This window comes from Myripristis murdjan, chromosome 13 (genome assembly GCF_902150065.1).
Source record: "Myripristis murdjan chromosome 13, fMyrMur1.1, whole genome shotgun sequence".
Lineage (NCBI taxonomy): Eukaryota > Metazoa > Chordata > Actinopteri > Holocentriformes > Holocentridae > Myripristis > Myripristis murdjan.
In genome coordinates this window covers 22,269,740-22,287,467 of record NC_043992.1, presented here as the reverse complement: position 1 = coordinate 22,287,467, position 17,728 = coordinate 22,269,740, and the positions used below count along the sequence as shown (strand labels likewise).

The window sequence follows — 17,728 nt, the reverse complement described above, 5'->3', positions numbered from 1 at the left end:
GTGATTATGAGGAGATTAGCACAATATCTTCCCATATAGGTCAATATATGCTAATGATTTCCTGTATAGGTAGGTACATTTAGTAGGCAAGATATCATTACAGGTTCCTCTTTGGGTGCTTGATTTATTATTATTACTACTATCATCATCATTGTTATCATTATTATTATTGTTGTTGTTGTTTATTTCTGTTTTTAGCCAGCATCTCATCATGCCACAAAAGCTTTTAACTATGCAGCATTTGACAGCTGAATGGAGGTAGAGTATCTTAAGCTGAATAAGGAGAAATGCACTGCTTCACTAATCCCAAATCCCAAGCTACAGATGCTTGATTACACAACTGTACAGCAAAGCTTTAGGTCCGATAAATACTATCCAAAGTCAAACTATGTAGATGTGCTGAAATTATAGCTTGAATGGATATTTAAACAACCCGGGAGTCAAATGTGGTGAGATTTCTTTGAATATTTAGGAGTAAACTAACTTAGATTTCTGAGGAGTTGGCTTGAGAGCAGAGAATGCTGTGTCTGGTACAACTTGACTAGTATAAGATTTTATACTAGTCAACTAAAAATATGAGACAAAAATCAATATTTGGGAAAATGCTGCTTACTAATACATATTTTCAAATGATACAAAAAAATCGATTGAATTATCACTCGGCTTTCCAAATACTGTGAGAAAATATACTGTTGATATTTATAACGAATCTTACTTTTTCCAAACTGTAATTAAAATCACAATCTATCATTCTCGCTATGGTTGTAACTTGATCTACCGTTACAAGAGCACAGAGAGTCCGTGACTGTGAGTCGAAGCAGATGTCAGACCAATACAAAGTTTATTATAGCAAATACAATCGATTATTAATTATTGTGATATGTATCTTGTCTCTGTGTGTGTTTGTGGGTGTTTGCAAGCGTTTTTGGGGGCGCGGAGGTGCAACACCAAAAATAAGTCAACGGAAAGGTGGTGCTACCTACCTAATGTTACCAGCAACTAGTACCAGTTGTGGATAGCTGGCTTATCTTACAAACCCTGGAAGACCTAGCTTGCAAGTGTCAGATAAGTTCCACTTGCTAGCATTTGCAGGCTAAAGTTAGGTAGCATTTCGGGTGGCTGTTAGCTTGACGTGCTAAATACCTACACCCCTAACTACCCCACCCAACACAGAGAGACAATGTCGAAGAGAAGCTAACTCGCTAGTCCCACTAACGTTAGATAACCTAAGTAACGTTAGGTTACACTAGCTAGCTAACGTTAACGTTTCCCCTTGGAGCTGATGGGATAACAAAATGTTAATGCTGTGTGTGCGCCATGTCTTGCTAAGGTCACTGAACAACTCACAGAATGCCAGAGCAGGAGGTGCAGACGAATGAGCCCACTGTCATGTTGGCATAGGTTGGGCCGCGCTGGTCACAGTCAAAGCACTTTCTGTTGGGAGGCAAACTCGTCATTTCTCTGAGCATCTTCAGGTGTTTCTCCTCTTGCTTTCGCTTCGCACTCGCCGCCATGGTAAGATACACACAAGAGAATCAAATAAACCCAGGGGATATTTAGGGAGTCGGCTCCGACGAAAACAAAAGATCCCGTTGGTTAACGGTTGCCGACCCGTTCAAAACACTGTGAGGGAAAAGGTAGGTAGTTGTGCTGTCAGGGCGGCCTCTCGTCTCCAAGAACAAGGAGTTTGAGGCGTTGTATCGGAAGGCTCACGACCGAAGCAAGAGTATTCACTCCACCTACTTCCGTCTTCGCCTAAAGCGCGTTGGGCCAACAAGATCGTTTCTCTTTTGGGGTCTTAGCACTAATATCGTCGTGACATACACACATATACAAATGAACAAGCCAGCGGTACATGGCAGATGATGATATCGCTATGAATATTAACTGAAATAAGCGGTTTCTGTTTTCATGATCACGCTTCGTCATTTTTTACACAGTTGTGCGCATCCGAGGTTATTTCCGGTCTGGCGGACAGCAGGCAGAAAGAAAGGGTGTGAGATATCTTGTTCGTTAGATGATCTTTAGTTACAGACAAAACGGGGGAAGCGGTGGGGGTGTCACGGACTACCCGGTGCTGTGCTTTCGTTGGCAAACCAGCACCACCCAGCGATACAGCTCCATCACCATCATCATCATCATCATTGCAGCAGTACTGTTTGTCAGTCTTTTTTTTTTTTTTTTTTTTTTTAGTTTATAGGTAGTGCAAAATTGGCTGCCGTTTTACATCACCAGTGTTAATGTTAAATTACTTATAGATTAGATTAGATTAGATTAAACTTTATTGTCATTGCACAAAGTACAAGTACTAGGACAACGAAATGCAGTTTAGCATCTAACCAGAAGTGCAAAAAAAACAAAAAACAAACAAACAAACAAAATAAAACAGAAAGTGCAGTGCAGCAGATATAAATATATGTATATTATCTATAGTACAATATTTAGAGTGTGAATACAAACAGTAAGTAGAGCATGGTATGGTCTCTGGAGTCTTGTGAAAGTGATAATAAATAGTACATGTAATAAATATAGTATATACACAAATGGACAGTATATACAGATATGATATATGTGTGTGTGTATGTCTGTGTATGTATATATGTATGTGTGTGTGTGTGTGTGTGTGTGTGTGTGTGTGTGTATGTGTACATATATATGAAATATATAGATGATATTAATAGTATATACAAGAAAAAAAAACAAGATACACAGTCTATCTAGGGTGTACACAGTCTGTGCAGCGCAGATTAACATATGGACAGTGAGGTGTGCACAAAGCATCTGAGGGATTCATGTGATTTCATGTCATTTTTGATGTATAACTTGGGAGTGAAAAAGGGAGTGAAAGTTGTACCCCAGGGACTTGAGGATCATGGTTGAGCAGACTACTTGTTAAATTATGTGCCTAGTGTACGATGGCATATTAGGAAGAAAAAAATCCAGAGCCAGGAGATGAGGGGTAATATTCTGAGGAAACAAAAAAACAAAAAAAAAACAACTCAGAATTTCCAAGATTAAAGTTGTAAATTTACAAGAAAAAAAACTCAGTTATTTTCTGAGATGAAAGTGGTAAATTTATGACAAAAACTCACAAATTTATGAGGAAATGACTCAAAAATTCTGAGATTATAAAGTCAAAAATTTACAAGAAAAAAACTCAGATTTCTTTTTTCTTTTTTTTAATCAAGGAGCCACATTCTTCACTTTGCAAGGTTGGATCAACTACACACTGCAGAGTCTGCCACTTGCCTTTTATCGTGCCTGCAGCTGATATATCAATCAGCATGTTGTTTTCCTCTGAACAGGCCAAAGTCATGGCAATGTATCATTCCTGTTCTGTGGTATGGTGTGATTCTGATGAGTTATGTACGATACACTTTACAAAATAAGAGACTTTTTAATGACATTGAGTCAGAATACAAAGAGGTACATATAACTCAAAATTCAGGATCTACACAAATGCTTTAATATAGATCAAGAGAATGATACAGCAGAATATCTAGCATGCCAAATGACAGTTCTCGTATTTATAGGTAAGATATTTTCCAACATGGAAGAATGAGCCTTAGTTATTAGTCAGGGTGAGCCACAAGAGCAGTGGTGAATATTTTTCTCCTGAGCATGTTGGTGTGTCATCAAATTTATGTTGAAATGTTTGGATTTGGTCTCTGCCTGTAAATAAACCGAGCAAAATGGATTTTGCAACATGTACACTTTATTATGAAAACACAAACGAAAAAACAACATATTTTTTCCCTCCCTCTGTCTAGGTCAAAGGACATTAATATCCCCAGGGTCAATGAATCAGACCCAACAGTTACCATGTTGAACAGTCTGTGATTTGCTAGTTTAACATTGAAGATGGTGACCTTGATGTTCTTCACTTTCTCCCTAAAATCTGCTATTCACAAGGGAGATGTATCACATATTTCGTGTTAACAAGGTCGATGCATGCCACTCCCGTCACTTGCACCCTCTTCAAATGGCTCACCGCTGCTGGACAGGAGTCCTGTGTTCATTAAGCGCTGCTGATGGACTGAAGGCGTTGTGGCTGATACTGCTGTGGGGAGAAGTCAGAAGGTCTGCGGTTTTCAGTGAAGCCGTAGAGTTTCCGCAGCGCAACGCGAGCAGCTTCTTCCTCTGCTGCCAGGAGCGTCTCTCCTGGACCCTGAGCCAGAAACTTCTTATCGCTGAATCCGCACATAAATACAGACAGAAAAGCAGACACACAAAGAACCAGACAAAGGAAAACACTGTAATCAGGTGTATGATGAAGTATTTATATTTGTTGAACATGCTAAAGACAGTCATGCATTAGTTCAGTTTTGTAAAATGTCAACAAGCATTTATAATATGATTTCCTAATCCAAATAAAGGCACCTGCCAAATTAGATGTTATACATACCTGTACAGGCCAACGAAGTAGAGCGGCAGAACAGTGCTGGCCCCAGCTGACCTGATGAGGCGGGGCTCTGGAGCAGGAAGGTTTCGCTGTTTAAGCTCCTCCATCAGAAGTCCCATCGGGTCGACCACCGTCCACATGTCAAAAAGATCCTTCCCTATCAGCTGAGTGACCAGAAAATCCTAGGGGAGGGAGGGGAGGCATTGGATGGGAAAGAGACAGAGAGATATTGACAAAGACAAGCAAGGGGTGACGTCCGTCAGTGGTCATGCTGGCAAGGATTACTGTTTATTCCTTGAACAAATTTAATGTTGACTGTACAAAGACAACCAAGTGAAAGTCAGGCTCTTCAGCTGACAGGACACAATGCTTTTGTGAACTCTGTTACACAACGTCACACATCAGGAATATCACATTAAAATACTAAGGGCTCAGGATACTGTGCAGCAAGCCTCTTACCCTGAGAAAGAATCCTGCTCGCTCTGCTCCGCTGCTCTCTTGTAACGCTCCAATCACAGCCATAAATGTGGAATGGAGCACATCATCGGGGACGGGGAACTCTGCACTCATGGTTAGATCTTCAATGCCGAGGTTCTTTGCTACGTGGCACACGACTGCTGAGCCGCTGAGGTGCCCTACAACAGCTGCTACACCCTCACTGGGCAGGCTGGGGAAGCTGGCTCTGCACCAGTCAGTCAGGAAGCTCCTAACAAAGCCCGCCCCCTGTGTACCCAACTGAGCATTATCTGTCAGAACAAGAGCTGTGGTCTCAGAGTTCATGCCCAACTCCTGTCTCCTCTCTTGCTCTGACTTGAGGTAGCAGGGACTGACAAAGGCTGTCTTCAGCAGCTCCAAGGAGAAGTTCTCGTGAAGACGGGCGCTGAAAGCCTTAACCTCGGCATGGTAATCCCAGTTAGGCTTCTGAGAGCTGGAAAACCAGTAGAACAGGAGGAGATCATTGTAAATAACAGAGAGAAGACTGTACTTATGCTAAACAGGTTTACACTGAAAATGTGCAATCCTGTTGTTGCATTCACAAACTACTAACAATATTCAAACCATACTAGATGGCAGGGCTGTGACGATTCAGCACATATTGCAATTCTACAAGTATTGCATCTCGATATTATGGCATACTACAATTTCTCTTTTTTTGAATTGTACTCTAGTTTCTGGATGTAAAGTTTCACGAAGCTATGATTGACTTAATCACCAACTGAACTGGAGCATGGAACAAGAAATTAGACATGGGAGGAAACAAAAAAATATTACTTATAGCAATTTCTTTTAAGGATTTAATAATGTCACAGTATATCCTGACTTTCCAAAGGAGGCCTGGCAATGCAATGTCAGTGTTTTGTCTTCCATAGTGACTGCAAAAGGTGATCTCTCTCCGTATTGTATTCCATACATAGAAGTGCTACCTGTTTCTGTAGTGTTTGCCTATATGGTTAAGACCTGTATGACTTATTCTCAGACTGATACTGATATTTTCTTCTCTTCGTTTACTGCCCACCACCCTCGCAGTGCCAACACACAATCTGTCCTCTTATATGTCCCCTTAACCTTACCAGTCGTGTTAGAAAATAAACTATTGTGCATCGCTATGCTAACTCTTCGTGAAAGTGTCATATTTCTGCCACCAGACAAACCTCTACCGTTAATGGCCTTGAGCTGCTCTCTAACTAACTCCCTGCATTAGCTAACATTAGCATTACCGTGGCTTCGGCGGTGGAGGTCCTTCAATCTTTAACTTCCTGGCCATGAGCAATGTGTACGCCTTCATCCAGCGCTTCTTCTCTCTAATCTGCGTGAATGAGACATTTCCACACATACGCTGGTAGTGAAGTCCCAATGTTAGCGCACCACGATTTACCAAGCAGCGGGACGCCATAACGGCTCACTGCTCACTGACAGCAGCGAGTGTCACGGTGAAAAGGTTCCGTCACGGAACTAGAAACAGCAACACTTCCGGTCTTCAAAAGAGGACCGACCGTTACCATGGAAACAAATAACCGTTGGCTAACGAGAGCTCTGTGGCGATACTTGTGGGACGGTATAACCTGTTATCCCTTATTAAACACCTGAGAATTTTTTTTTTTTAAACAAATTTTCCGATTTGCTATTTGTTTTTAGTTTTCTGGCGATGTTTTCTTCTGAAGTCCATGAAATGAGGGGAGAAGAGGAGGTGAAAGCATCTCAAGTGGAAGCTGGAGATGTCGACATAAGTGATGTTTCTATCAAAGATCAAGATGGAGCTGGTGTCAGAGTGACCTGCGGCTCCTCGACAAGGGCAGAAGTCAACAGTGATGATTATCAAGAAAACAAGCTAAGTGAAAATCCTCTGCCAATCCCAGTTAATGATAAAGAGGAGAAACAATCAGGGCCAAGAATGACTAAAAAGTTCCTGAAAGACCACTGCAAAGAGAACAAACTTTACACAACACCTTGGCTGAATGATATTTTGTATTTGCATTTCAAAGGTTTCTCCACCATAGAGAACCTAGAGGAGTACACAGGGCTGAGGTGTCTTTGGCTGCAGAGCAATGGGCTGCAGCGCATCGAGAACCTGGACACCCAGACTGAGCTGCGCTGCTTGCAGGTTCAGCAGAACCTCATCTACAAACTTGAAAACCTTGAGCATTTAAGCAAACTCAACCAACTGAACGTCTCCAACAACTACATAAGCACCATAGAGAACATCTCCTGCCTCCCTGAGCTGGGCAGTTTGCAGATTGCCCATAACAAGCTGGAAAAAGTGAGTGACATCGAGCACCTGCGTCAGTGCCTCTCAATCAGTGTCCTGGACTTGTCCCACAACCTGTTAAATGACCCAGACATCCTCCTTGTGCTTGAGAACATGCCACAATTGCGAGTGCTAAATCTAATGGGAAATGAGGTAGTGAAAAAAATTCCAAACTACAGGAGAACCATGATTGTACGTCTCAAGCAGCTGACCTACCTGGATGATCGACCTGTGTTCCCCAAGGACAGAGCGTCTGCAGAGGCATGGGCAGTGGGAGGCCTGGAAGGGGAGCGCAAAGAAAGGGAGTTATGGGAGACCCGGGAAAGGAGGAAAATTCAAGACAGCTTGGATGGCATGGCAGCGATCCGGAAAAGAGCTCAGGAGAGGCGCCGACTTCGAGAGCTGCAGGAGAAAAGTGAATAAAAATTTCAGCTCTTTTATTTTGACACACCCACTCATAACACACAGACAGTGTTAATTTGCATGTTGTCTGTTTCATTCCAGGGCAGACTGAGGCGTCCACTGGCCCAGATACTCAGAGTCCTTGTGAGGAGAACCAGACCCACACTTTGAGCTCATCACGGGAGGAGAAGATCCAGGCTTTTGTGCAGGACAGCCTGGATGCCCATGAGGAATTCTTGCGGAAACAGGGACTGTCAGCTAAAGGGCCGGATAATGACAGGCTAGACAGTGAACATGGAGAAGGAAAACAGTTGGGTCAGGGGTTTTCAATAGAGCAGCTGGAGAACAGTGAGCAGAAGCAATCAGAGATCAAGCAGTCTGTGACAGAGGTAGAAGAGGCAGTACACACAGAGCAGAGGGAGGGAGAAAACACAACGGCAGAGATGTCAGAGGGAGAGCAAGTACAAGAGACCCACGAGTCAGGGACAAAAGAGTCATGCAGAGATCTGTTTGAGTGGAATCAAGCAGACAGAGGGCAGGCAAGTCAATTGAAGCTAGAGATGCAGCATTGTGGGAGTAAGCAGCCTCCTTTAATCGTAACAGCTCCCTCTGAACCAGATGAAGCAGTCACAGTACATGGTCCTGGGCCACTGGTGACAGAGCTGGATGATGCAGAGCACCTGGAAACCATTTCCCTCTTACCACACCGCCCACTGTGTATTGAGGATCTCCCTGATCTGGAGGATGTGGACACTGAGGATCAGGACATTACAACAATCTTCTCTTCTCAGCGAGTATCCAGGCCAAAGATAGAGATCATATCAGCTGATAGTGATGAGGATGAGCTAACAAGAGAGCAGATTGAGCCCACACCTACTGTGGCTCCATACACAAATTCATTGTTCTTTGAGAGTGACCGCACACCAGCTGGAGTCTGTAACAAATCCTCATCATTGGCAGATCTAAAGGCTGGGGATGCCCTCGAGCCACATATTTTTGAACTGCAGGGAAGGTCTAAAACAAACCAAGCTTCCTGTCCACCACATTGTTTGATTGAGGAACTGGACTGATGCGTTCTAGGCTGAGAGCAGTTTTCCTAAGTCATAATACAACATCAGAGAGCCCAATCAGGGTGCAGCTTTTGATCTCAAGACTTGTTTAGTTGTAAGCAAGTATACAGTGTAGTGTGCGTTCATATGGTTTTGGTGTAGGGTCACAACTTTAATCTGCAGTTTCAGTTCAAAAAAAAAAAAAAAATCAGCTATCTTTGATCTTCCTTCATTTTATTTTATTTTATGTTATTTTTTTGGTAATGGTATATTTGTAACTTGTGTGAAAACAAAACCAATGAATCCTTACTTTATCTGTACAAAGACTACTTAAAAATCCTTCAAGGGTGCACTTGTGAGAAGCATCCATATCCTGTCTGGTCCAGAGGCAATGTTTTAGTCTGATGTTTAATTTTTTGTTTGAATTACAGTGAATAAATTGTAGGTTATCTTTGTAGTCCACTCGCAACACTCACTTAACTGCATTTCAGTGGATGTAAGAAAAGACAAGACACACTAGGCGATGGTAATAGGCATTTATTAAAATGAAATATATGGTTATCAGCATTTAGCAGGTACATTTTGAACAGAGATATTAACCAGTGGAAATAAGAACTGAAGGATGTTCCCATCACAAGAGAATGTCAGGCTGAGGCATGACACATTTATTCCTTCTGTCACACAACAAAGTAATGAGAAACTGATAAAGTGATGTGTTCATTTGATTTGAAGTATCAATAAAAAATACAGAACCAGATGTCATGTTATTATTTTACAACATACCATTATATTCCTCAATTCAAGCCACACATTATTCTCCCCAATAAATAGTCAACATTAAGTCCACCTTTACACGGCTGCTCTATTTTCCTATTGCGATACACTAATACTGTATCTCTGGAGGAATAATGGCATGAACAAATATTTACAGCAAGTCATGCTTAGCATCACTGACATAGGAGATTTGCCATAAAAACAAAACATAAGAAACCAGAATGTCTGAAATAATAAAGAATTGTAAAAAAATAAAAAATGTACATGTATTAAATAAATGCAATCAAAATCAAATGTGTGCAACAGGCCGTGTGCGACAGGCACACATGCCACAGTCTTGCTTGTACAAGGACTGAGTGCAGCGAGTAGATTTTGCTAACATTTGACACACAAAACAAGAGAGAGTACATTCTCCTCTCATGGTGATTTGGGGTAAGTAAGGACAGGCTCTAACGGCGGAACCACACCCAGCTGTTGATGAGCCAGAAAGCTACAGTAACTGAGTACAGGATCATCTCACGCTTCGCTCGCTCCTTGTTCTCCTCCTCCAAGAGCTGAAGCCTCCGGTTCAACTTGATGAGCTACCGAGAAATAGGAAACCAATTTTTTTTCTCAGCCATAAGGGATTGCAGATTTATTCCCACTCTGTATGCTGGCACTGATGTGTCTGTGAAGAACTAACCTGACGTCGGAGTGTTGCAGCATCAACGACGGTCATGTCATCAGGCCCTGCATCCAGACTAGCATCAAGTGTCGACAGTGCAAGCCTTGAAAAGAAAAAGATGCATTTTGAGCACAGAATTCCTTTAGTTTGCTCATCTGCTTTGCACAATGTGTACATTAATGCTGGCAAATGTATTATTAATCTTATTTCTTGGTCTTAAATGACAATGAAAGGTAGAAAAGGAAGAGAGAAAACCAAGACAGGAGCAGAATGGATTCTGTGAGCACCAGGTGGAGTTACCTGGATTCATGCAGGGGGTTGGAGCTTGAAGCCGACCCCCCTCGCAGTGATGGTTTGCTAAAGAGGTGGGGGGGAATGGGGATAAGAAAAAGGAAAAACAAGAGAGATAGAGCAACATACATGGTACAGTGTTGCAACCATGCAGACACAACTTACACAGGCCTCAAATACACCCTAAGTCTTATCCAAGACCAATACTCTAAAGGCCCTTTCGCATTTACATAGACAAAGAGAGATAGATTCACTGAGATCAAACCAAATATGGCATTATAGGTGTAGAATGTCTTCATTGTTAAAGTTGTTAAAAATTTTAAATCCATTCTAAAGTATAACAACTTCTACAGGCTAGTTACTGCTCCAGATGTGAAGCCTTGAGAGCACAATGTATCCATTAGCAAAACTGTCATGCTGTTTAATCAATTATTTTTTCAATCAGTAGCTGTGGCATTCACAAACCATACTTATGTGGTAGTAAAAGTGAGGCTAAGAATAAACAAGCCAACAACTCCGTTGAGTGAAATGGGATCAGCACTTCGGAGTGCTAAAGTACTTAATCCACTGGCACCGTGATTTCTGTTGCTGTTGGGTCATCGCATCTGTTCTGTTTCTGTCATGAACCTGCCACAATTCTCTAAGGGGAACATCAATCCTTGTCTAATCTAAACTTTCAGTAAAATCTCTGGGACTAGTGCTCCTGCAAATTATTTTTTTTATTATTATTATTTTTTTTTGTATAATTGCTGGTCACACCATGGGTGAACTTCCTTAATGTAGTTACACTGTATTGTAAATATTCAAGAAGTGCATCTAGATTTTATCATGTGTATTGGTGGCATAAGACATCTGTCTTCTTAATGCCTTGGGCCATATTCTTAAGAAAAGCAGCAGGTTAGAAAAGCACAAAAGGCAAATCAGGATACATTTGACTTTTAATGTAATAATGTTACTGAAGGTTAGAAATAAACATTTCACAGTCCAAGCAGTCATCCTGAAATCTGCTCCCTCGTAGGGCTGACCCGAATGCTTCGAAGCTTCAATCACAGCTGTGGTAATCAACAGCAAAAGCAGTATTTGAATTCTCCCCCTCTCACTTTTTATAACAGTGGACACTGTGCACTTCCTTTCAACAACAGATCAATCGCGGCTCGACCAGGGCACACCCACACTTGCTTCACAAAAGTTGGATGCAGAGTCCATTCTCTGTATAGTGGCGTGCCCCTGGACAGCAGATCCACCCCTGTGTCAGGACGTGTCGCTCTCAGAGACAGGAGGCATTTGTCAGTCTGCACACCAGTATGTGTAGCTGACAGAAATGCAATCCCTTGCCTTGATGGTTTATATTAGCAACCGTTGTTGTATTATCCATTCTCACCAGAACATGATGCCCACTGAGAAACAGGAGAAAACGGTTCAGGGTGAGAAACACTGCCAAGAGCTGCAGATCATTTATGTGACTGTTGGAGACTCCTGGCTCAGAGACTTTTCACTGACTGTCCCTTGCATTGGACCCCCCACCATCACCTACCACCACCACCTCCCCCCATCTTAGCAATGTTTGGAATATTGAATAATTGCTACCAAGGTGTCGAAGCCCAAAAAAAGCTATCTGGGCCAGCCCTACTTCCTAGGAATCCAATATCTGAGCCCACCAAACAACCTTCACTTCACCTGAACTTGAAACCAGTAATAACAGATGCTGCAGTCTGTTTCACACTTAACAAGCAATGTTCAATAAACCAAGCTCTTACAGCTTTAAAAAAATAACTTTGTCAAGATGGAGGCCTGTCGCAGTAGCCTAATACTCATATTTCTGAATGGTGTAAATATCAAGGCCCTAGCAGGAAGGGCGATTGGCAGGTCACCTGCGATGGTTCTCATCCAGGACCTCTAGGACCTGCTGGTAGGCCCGACGTGTGGTTGACTGGATGAAAGATAGAACACCACTAGCGCTGTACAGGTTCTGTTCGTCTTCAGCCACGGTGAGAGAGGGGCAGGGGCGGACAGGGGCAGGGGGGGACGGGGTTGCACTGTTCAGTGCCCACCAACAAGAGCAGCCAAGTCAGAGAAGAAAAGTGAAAGAAAACAAAAGAGGGATGGGAGAGAGAGAATGAGGGGAAAAGAGTGTCCTCAACTTTTACTAACTGAGCAGAGCGCCACCAAGTGAAAGATGTAAACAAAAGCATCATAATAACAAGAGAATTAAACCTGCCAACCACTAGCAGCACTCCACTAACACACACTGAAGCATTCCAACAGAAAAGGAGATGTGGAACCAAAGATATGGAAAAGAAAATGACTCGGTCTTTGATTCAATCACCCAAGAAAGGCCACTGCAATCAAGGTCAACCCACACAGCAGGTAATGAGCTGGTCAATGGCAGAGCAAATCAATAAAATGGCAGGTGAGTGCATAAATACTTTAAATACATGGTTTTAATGAGTTAACGTTGGTGAGCGATGAACAGCTTAACACAGTGTTAAGTCAAGCAATGAAAGCCACCAGAGGCCTAGAAACAACAGCTGAATAACAGACAGCGCTTGTGACACCAGTAACAACAGACAACCAACTAAAGCAAAGTAACTGAGGCAAGCACACAGGGATGGACAAAAGAAAGGCAAAGACAGATGATGAAAGAAAAAAGATGCAAGAGACTGGTGTGCACAGATCAAATGGGGCAGTACCAGCATAATAGTGCCATGCTCAGGTCAGTACTCACGTGGAATCATTTCGAATCAGTTGGCTGTTGTGACGCATAGGTGTATTCTCACTAGCTGAGCGCTCCCGCCGTAATCGCCCCTGGGGCCGCAACTACAGGAAATAATGACAAAATAACTTCACAGAATTGTTTTGTGACAATTTGTATTTGGTCAGTGGGTGGATTTTATTTCACTGCTTTGGTGTCTTTACATTATAAGTAAAGTGGTCTGTAAGCCACTTTGTACAATCAAAATTAATATCTCTGTACAACAAATTCAATCTCTTCAGAGAAGAGCGTACCCTGGGACAGCAAATCAAATCCAGATATTCTTTCCAAGGTTCTCCCCATTATACTGTGTGACATGATGTCAGCGGTGTTGGTGTTGCGTTGATGGTATGAAGTCACAGATTTCCACTTACTGACTAACTGACTAGTGACTTCAAATATAATTTACACCATGATACCACTGTCACACAACTTGGGGAGAACCCTGGTTTTACTCTGCTCCTCACCTCCTCACTGGGCAGGGCTGGAGCTGCATTCCTCTCTTCCAGGAACTCCAGGGGCCGTTCGTTAAGGGTGAGGACCCTGGGTGGAGTCTTCAGTGACAGGGTTTCTAGAGGTGTGGACTGGATTAAGTCCAGGTCCCGGGGTCTGGAGAACTGGGGGTCATCACTGTCTCCTGACAAAAGAAGGCATGGATCAGTGCTGGGAGGCTGACATCAATTCCAGGGCCATTTCTAAATGAACCTCTAGTAGGCTGAGCAGGATGATGTGCAAAGTCCTGGGCCACTGATAGAAAGATATCTGAAATCTGTCAATGGCTTTGATAAGGGCATGTAATAGCTAAGATTATAATCAGCTGACTGAAGTCTGTGATGCAATCATGACTTCAGTGTCTGAAACAGCGTTTCATTTTGAATGACAACACAAATATAGTGCCTACACATAGAGAATGCAATGGCCCTACCTGCCACCACAATTCTCTCTGGGACTTGCATCATGACACTGTGAGGGATCTCCTGCGACCCGGGATCAGGGCCATCAGGGGCCACTTTGAGCATCTCAGGGATACGCATCCGCTGGCTGATCCCCTCTGTGTACTCCAGCTCATAATGGATACGGTTCATCTCCGCCATCTCTGCCGTCGGGGAGGGGAAGGCTGCACCGTTCATTTGGCTGTGTAAAACAACAAGTTATTAGTTTGACAATGACACAAGTAACTAGCTGTTAGTCACAAGGTACAAAAAAGGCAGATCACTGTGTCCTTTGATAGATAAATTCATAGCTCATCTATACTTTCAATTTCACTCCTGTTTAACTGGTCAAACAGCATATTTGATAGCACACCTCATGAAACTGCAACTAATACATAAACACTGCGAAGGAACAGTCTATTTCCTGAACCTAAGACTATGTAATACAGCTTGTAGCCGGAGGTTATAATGGAGTGCTCGTGATATTATCATATGATAACAAGCAGAAGGTCTTTTGTTTGAGTCTCAAAGCTTGCTTATCAGTTAGCCGGCGTTTCTGAGAATTTCATAGGCTGCATATGGTAGGCTAAATGAATTGAAAATTGCTGGCTATCATCAGTACAACAGCAAAATAACATTAGAGAACAAACGTATAGATGTCAAGATAGATGCTAACATCACTAGCATTCATGCTATGTTATTATTGAAGCTGACATCCACAAATGTTGACATGAAGCGACCGTCCGACGTTAGTTTTGTGGCTGCGAAATTACTTTAGCTAAGAAAGGCGTCCTATTGTCTTCCTCACCTATGTGTCTGTCTAACTTAGTGTATTAATGATTACGGTACATTATTTTAACCAAACGAAAGCTAACTTTGACTGGACAATGACAGCTACACAGCACAGTAACGTTAGCGCCATTACAAGCTAGCTAGCGCGTTAGCTTCTCGCTCTTACCTTTTCGTTTGCTGCTTAGTGCCTCTCCACGGAGGGATGAAAATATGAATTTTAAAGAGAAAAATGTTGCAGAATATGCTCCAAATAACACGATTATGTTAGGGTGTTACAGATGATGGATGTAGCAGGCATCTCCTTGAACTGATGTGCGAGAGGCACCTCCTCTCTTCCTGTGTGGAGACAGGAACTGGGACGGAAAAGGAGGAAGTTACATTGGTGTTTCCCACCTCCTTTATTTAAAAATCTCAAATATAGGCTACAACAATAAAGGCAAACGGTAACGGCAAATGAGTCGTATAAATATAAAGACTGAGAATAAAAAAAAAAAAAAAAAAAAAAAAGATTCGTGAAGAAAACATAAATCAAAATAAAAAATAAAAATGTTAAAAATAAATTAAAAGAAAAAAGTAAATATATTTGGGTCAAGTTAAAGTATAATCTGAGAATGACGGCATTTTTATTGATTTAAAAGATTGTAAAATGATGACAAGGCCCTTAAAACAAATAGTTTGATCTTGGTGGCAGGTGAGCAAGTCCACTTTGTAAATAGGTCAAAGGTCGGCAGATATGAGTGTTATGAGGAAGGAGAAGAAGAAACAGAAGAAAGCGGGAGGAACTAGTGTTGGTCAAGTCAGACATGATTTTTGGTTTGATTGTGAACTCTGATTGCAACTCCAGTTATGATGTGTTCACTGAGTTTTTCATTCAAGTGTTACTAATAAAACTGTGAAATTTAATCAGTCTTCACTATTTTTTGATCATGTGAGTGTTTGTCCATTTACATATAATACCAACTCTCTAAAAATTCTAAAAAGTACCAGAGGCATACACTGAAATGATGAATGCCTACAATTTATATTAAAAACACTGCAAGGAGCGAAGCCCTGTCAAAATTAAGCAAAGGTTCATATGACTTTGCCGACTGAATCAGGAGTGTGGTGAGATAGAATGCAGAGGGAATGAGAGAAAAGGAAAAACAACAAAAACCAAGACAGGGGTGCAGTGGAAGAGAGACAGATGCACGGTAAGACATGAAAGCAGAACAGGACAACATTCCCTGAATCAGCAGGGTGAATCTTTACCCATCTCTTGTGCAGCTCGAGTTACACAGAGGGAAGGTGCTCACCATGAAGTCCAGCAAAAGGTCAAACCACTCTCCTGAACTCTGGAGGATGAACGAAGGGAAGAGAAGTCTGTCTCAACAGGCTCAAGTAATCTCAAACAATAATATTGTTTAATTACTACTACAAGTATGTATCATTAATATCATGTATAACAATCAGAAACATTGTATATTCTGTGCTGTATGAGTGCAAATTGGTGAAATTTAAGGGCAGCTGGTCACTTAGAGGGTCTGGGATGGTTCGTTTGGGGCTGAGGATCACAAACTCAAATAAAATATCCAGGATATTGACATGATGAAACTGAAAATATCCTAATAATGTTAGATACAGAAGCACTGGCTCTGGATCAGATCCTGTTCAGACTATCCAGAGGAAATGTTTCACATTTGATGAAAACAACACAAATGTATTGCAGTTTCTGATGGATGCCTATCTCTTGGCTGAACATACAACCTGCACCTAACTTGCTGCTTCATTTGCCTGCTGCTCCTGCAGTGCGCGCCTGTTGTCTGGCTCCTGGATGTAATTCACCAGCTGGTCAAAGCAGGACTAGGTTTCTTCCACATTCTTATTGAAAAAAACAACATAAATCAAACTAACATTTTGATCTAAAATTTGGATATGTCTCAGTATCAATAGGAATGTTAGGAATCAAACTTTGTCATATTTAGTAACTGTCTCATGAAGTGCTGCTTACCAAGTTGTTCAGCTGTGCCAGGGAACTGAGAATAATCCTCCCAGAAACAATGAGGCAGTGGGTGAGGATGCTGTTCTTTCCATGAGAGGAGAGAAACCAGTGTTACTAATAGAAGATCATAGTTCAGTGAGAGAAAATGCAAACAGTAGGAGATATGAAGAAATGATGTAAAAAATGCATTTACCTGAAATGCACAGCGCAATGTGGCAAATTTGTTCACTGTGCCTCTTTTGTTGGAATATACTGTAAGAGATGACTTCATTAAGAGTTTCCCAAGAGATTACATAGAAATTTACAATTCAAACCCACTGAGTGAAGAAATGTCTCACTTCCTAGTTTTCAGTTATACTGAGCTGAAACCATGAAGGAGGATACTGGCTCTCAGGGAGATGAGCAGCCACAGCTTCCTCTTCAGCCATTTCCCTCTCATATGCTTGCCACTGTAGCAGTCTGTCAAGTGGTTGGGGGTTCAGGTGAAACCCAAACTGCTCAAACCCCCAGAATGTGGTGGTAACGTCTGCAAGCTACACATATCATGGACCTTGCAATCTTGGCAGCAACCACAAGAAGTGATTCAAGAAGCTGTTGTATGTCATCTGTACAGAGAGGTATCAGTTAGTACAGTCAGTTACCATGGTGAGTTACCAGGACACTCTCAAAGTCTATCATCTTCTAACAGTGGAAGCACATCAGCTGTTGGATGGCACAAAATGGAAAACAAAGGAAGGTATCACAAAGAAGAAAATGTCAGCTACGTGAATGACCGAGCATAATGTGGGCGTGAGTTTTAAAAAAGGATTACAGGGTTTTGCTGCACTGACCTGAATCCCAGTCACTTCCTGTGTCTTTAAAGATGCCTGAGGAGTCTATGAAAGGAAAACATTCAACCAGAGGAACATTAAAAACATCTGGGAGGGTTGAGGGTCATACTAAATCA

At 42.0% G+C, this 17,728-nt stretch overlaps 4 protein-coding genes across 14 annotated transcripts in view; 1 reads left to right on the top strand and 3 right to left on the bottom strand.

Moving 5' to 3' along the window:
• Positions 1-1,726, bottom strand: part of agfg1a (ArfGAP with FG repeats 1a) — a 33,820-nt gene extending 32,094 nt beyond the window's left edge. For 4 of the 9 annotated variants that reach the window (XM_030066879.1, XM_030066882.1, XM_030066883.1 and 1 more), the window contains exon 1: positions 1,348-1,725. In XM_030066879.1, the coding sequence (XP_029922739.1) occupies positions 1,348-1,514 (167 nt within the window). In that variant the 5' untranslated portion in view covers positions 1,515-1,725. Of the gene's footprint in view, positions 1-1,347 lie in introns of all 9 variants that reach the window. The other 5 variants (XM_030066877.1, XM_030066881.1, XM_030066878.1 and 2 more) reach the window with 2 other exon arrangements.
• A 1,969-nt stretch (positions 1,727-3,695) lies between these two features.
• Positions 3,696-6,355, bottom strand: mrpl44 (mitochondrial ribosomal protein L44). The gene is made up of 4 exons (XM_030067861.1): positions 6,121-6,355; positions 4,862-5,330; positions 4,406-4,584; positions 3,696-4,190 (listed from the first exon to the last, which is right to left on the bottom strand). The coding sequence occupies exons 1-4, from the start codon at positions 6,294-6,296 to the stop codon at positions 4,019-4,021; spliced, it is 996 nt and encodes a 331-aa protein (XP_029923721.1). The 5' UTR covers positions 6,297-6,355; the 3' UTR covers positions 3,696-4,018.
• A 217-nt stretch (positions 6,356-6,572) lies between these two features.
• dnaaf1 (dynein axonemal assembly factor 1) lies at positions 6,573-8,620 on the top strand. The gene is made up of 2 exons (XM_030066366.1): positions 6,573-7,563; positions 7,653-8,620. The coding sequence occupies exons 1-2, from the start codon at positions 6,573-6,575 to the stop codon at positions 8,618-8,620; spliced, it is 1,959 nt and encodes a 652-aa protein (XP_029922226.1).
• A 501-nt stretch (positions 8,621-9,121) lies between these two features.
• mffa (mitochondrial fission factor a) lies at positions 9,122-15,164 on the bottom strand. 3 transcript variants are annotated; one of them, XM_030067497.1, is made up of 8 exons: positions 14,971-15,164; positions 14,006-14,214; positions 13,548-13,717; positions 13,054-13,145; positions 12,200-12,364; positions 10,338-10,394; positions 10,056-10,140; positions 9,122-9,954 (listed from the first exon to the last, which is right to left on the bottom strand). In XM_030067497.1, the coding sequence occupies exons 2-8, from the start codon at positions 14,208-14,210 to the stop codon at positions 9,823-9,825; spliced, it is 906 nt and encodes a 301-aa protein (XP_029923357.1). In that variant the 5' UTR covers positions 14,211-14,214; positions 14,971-15,164; the 3' UTR covers positions 9,122-9,822. The 3 variants fall into 3 exon arrangements, with proteins under 3 accessions (XP_029923357.1, XP_029923358.1, XP_029923359.1); XM_030067498.1 differs by lacking the exon at positions 12,200-12,364; XM_030067499.1 differs by lacking the exons at positions 10,338-10,394; positions 12,200-12,364.
• Between the last annotated feature and the right edge of the window lie 2,564 nt (positions 15,165-17,728).

What these genes read in the sequence shown, in the direction of transcription:
- mrpl44 (XM_030067861.1), bottom strand. Translation starts at nt 6,296, where the DNA reads ATGGCGTCCCGCTGCTTGGTAAATCGTGGTGCGCTAACATTGGGACTT. An exon ending in CCTCCACCGCCGAAGCCACG is followed by an intron (nt 5,331 to 6,120) that starts GTAATGCTAATG and finishes CTGGTTTTCCAG; the next exon opens with CTCTCAGAAGCCTAACTGGG. An exon ending in GAGCAGGATTCTTTCTCAGG is followed by an intron (nt 4,585 to 4,861) that starts GTAAGAGGCTTG and finishes TCCCTCCCCTAG; the next exon opens with GATTTTCTGGTCACTCAGCT.
- dnaaf1 (XM_030066366.1), top strand. Translation starts at nt 6,573, where the DNA reads ATGAGGGGAGAAGAGGAGGTGAAAGCATCTCAAGTGGAAGCTGGAGAT. An exon ending in TCGAGAGCTGCAGGAGAAAA is followed by an intron (nt 7,564 to 7,652) that starts GTGAATAAAAAT and finishes GTTTCATTCCAG; the next exon opens with GGCAGACTGAGGCGTCCACT.
- mffa (XM_030067497.1), bottom strand. Translation starts at nt 14,210, where the DNA reads ATGAACGGTGCAGCCTTCCCCTCCCCGACGGCAGAGATGGCGGAGATG. An exon ending in AGAGAGAATTGTGGTGGCAG is followed by an intron (nt 13,718 to 14,005) that starts GTAGGGCCATTG and finishes TTCTTTTGTCAG; the next exon opens with GAGACAGTGATGACCCCCAG. An exon ending in CAGCCCTGCCCAGTGAGGAG is followed by an intron (nt 13,146 to 13,547) that starts GTGAGGAGCAGA and finishes TATTTCCTGTAG; the next exon opens with TTGCGGCCCCAGGGGCGATT.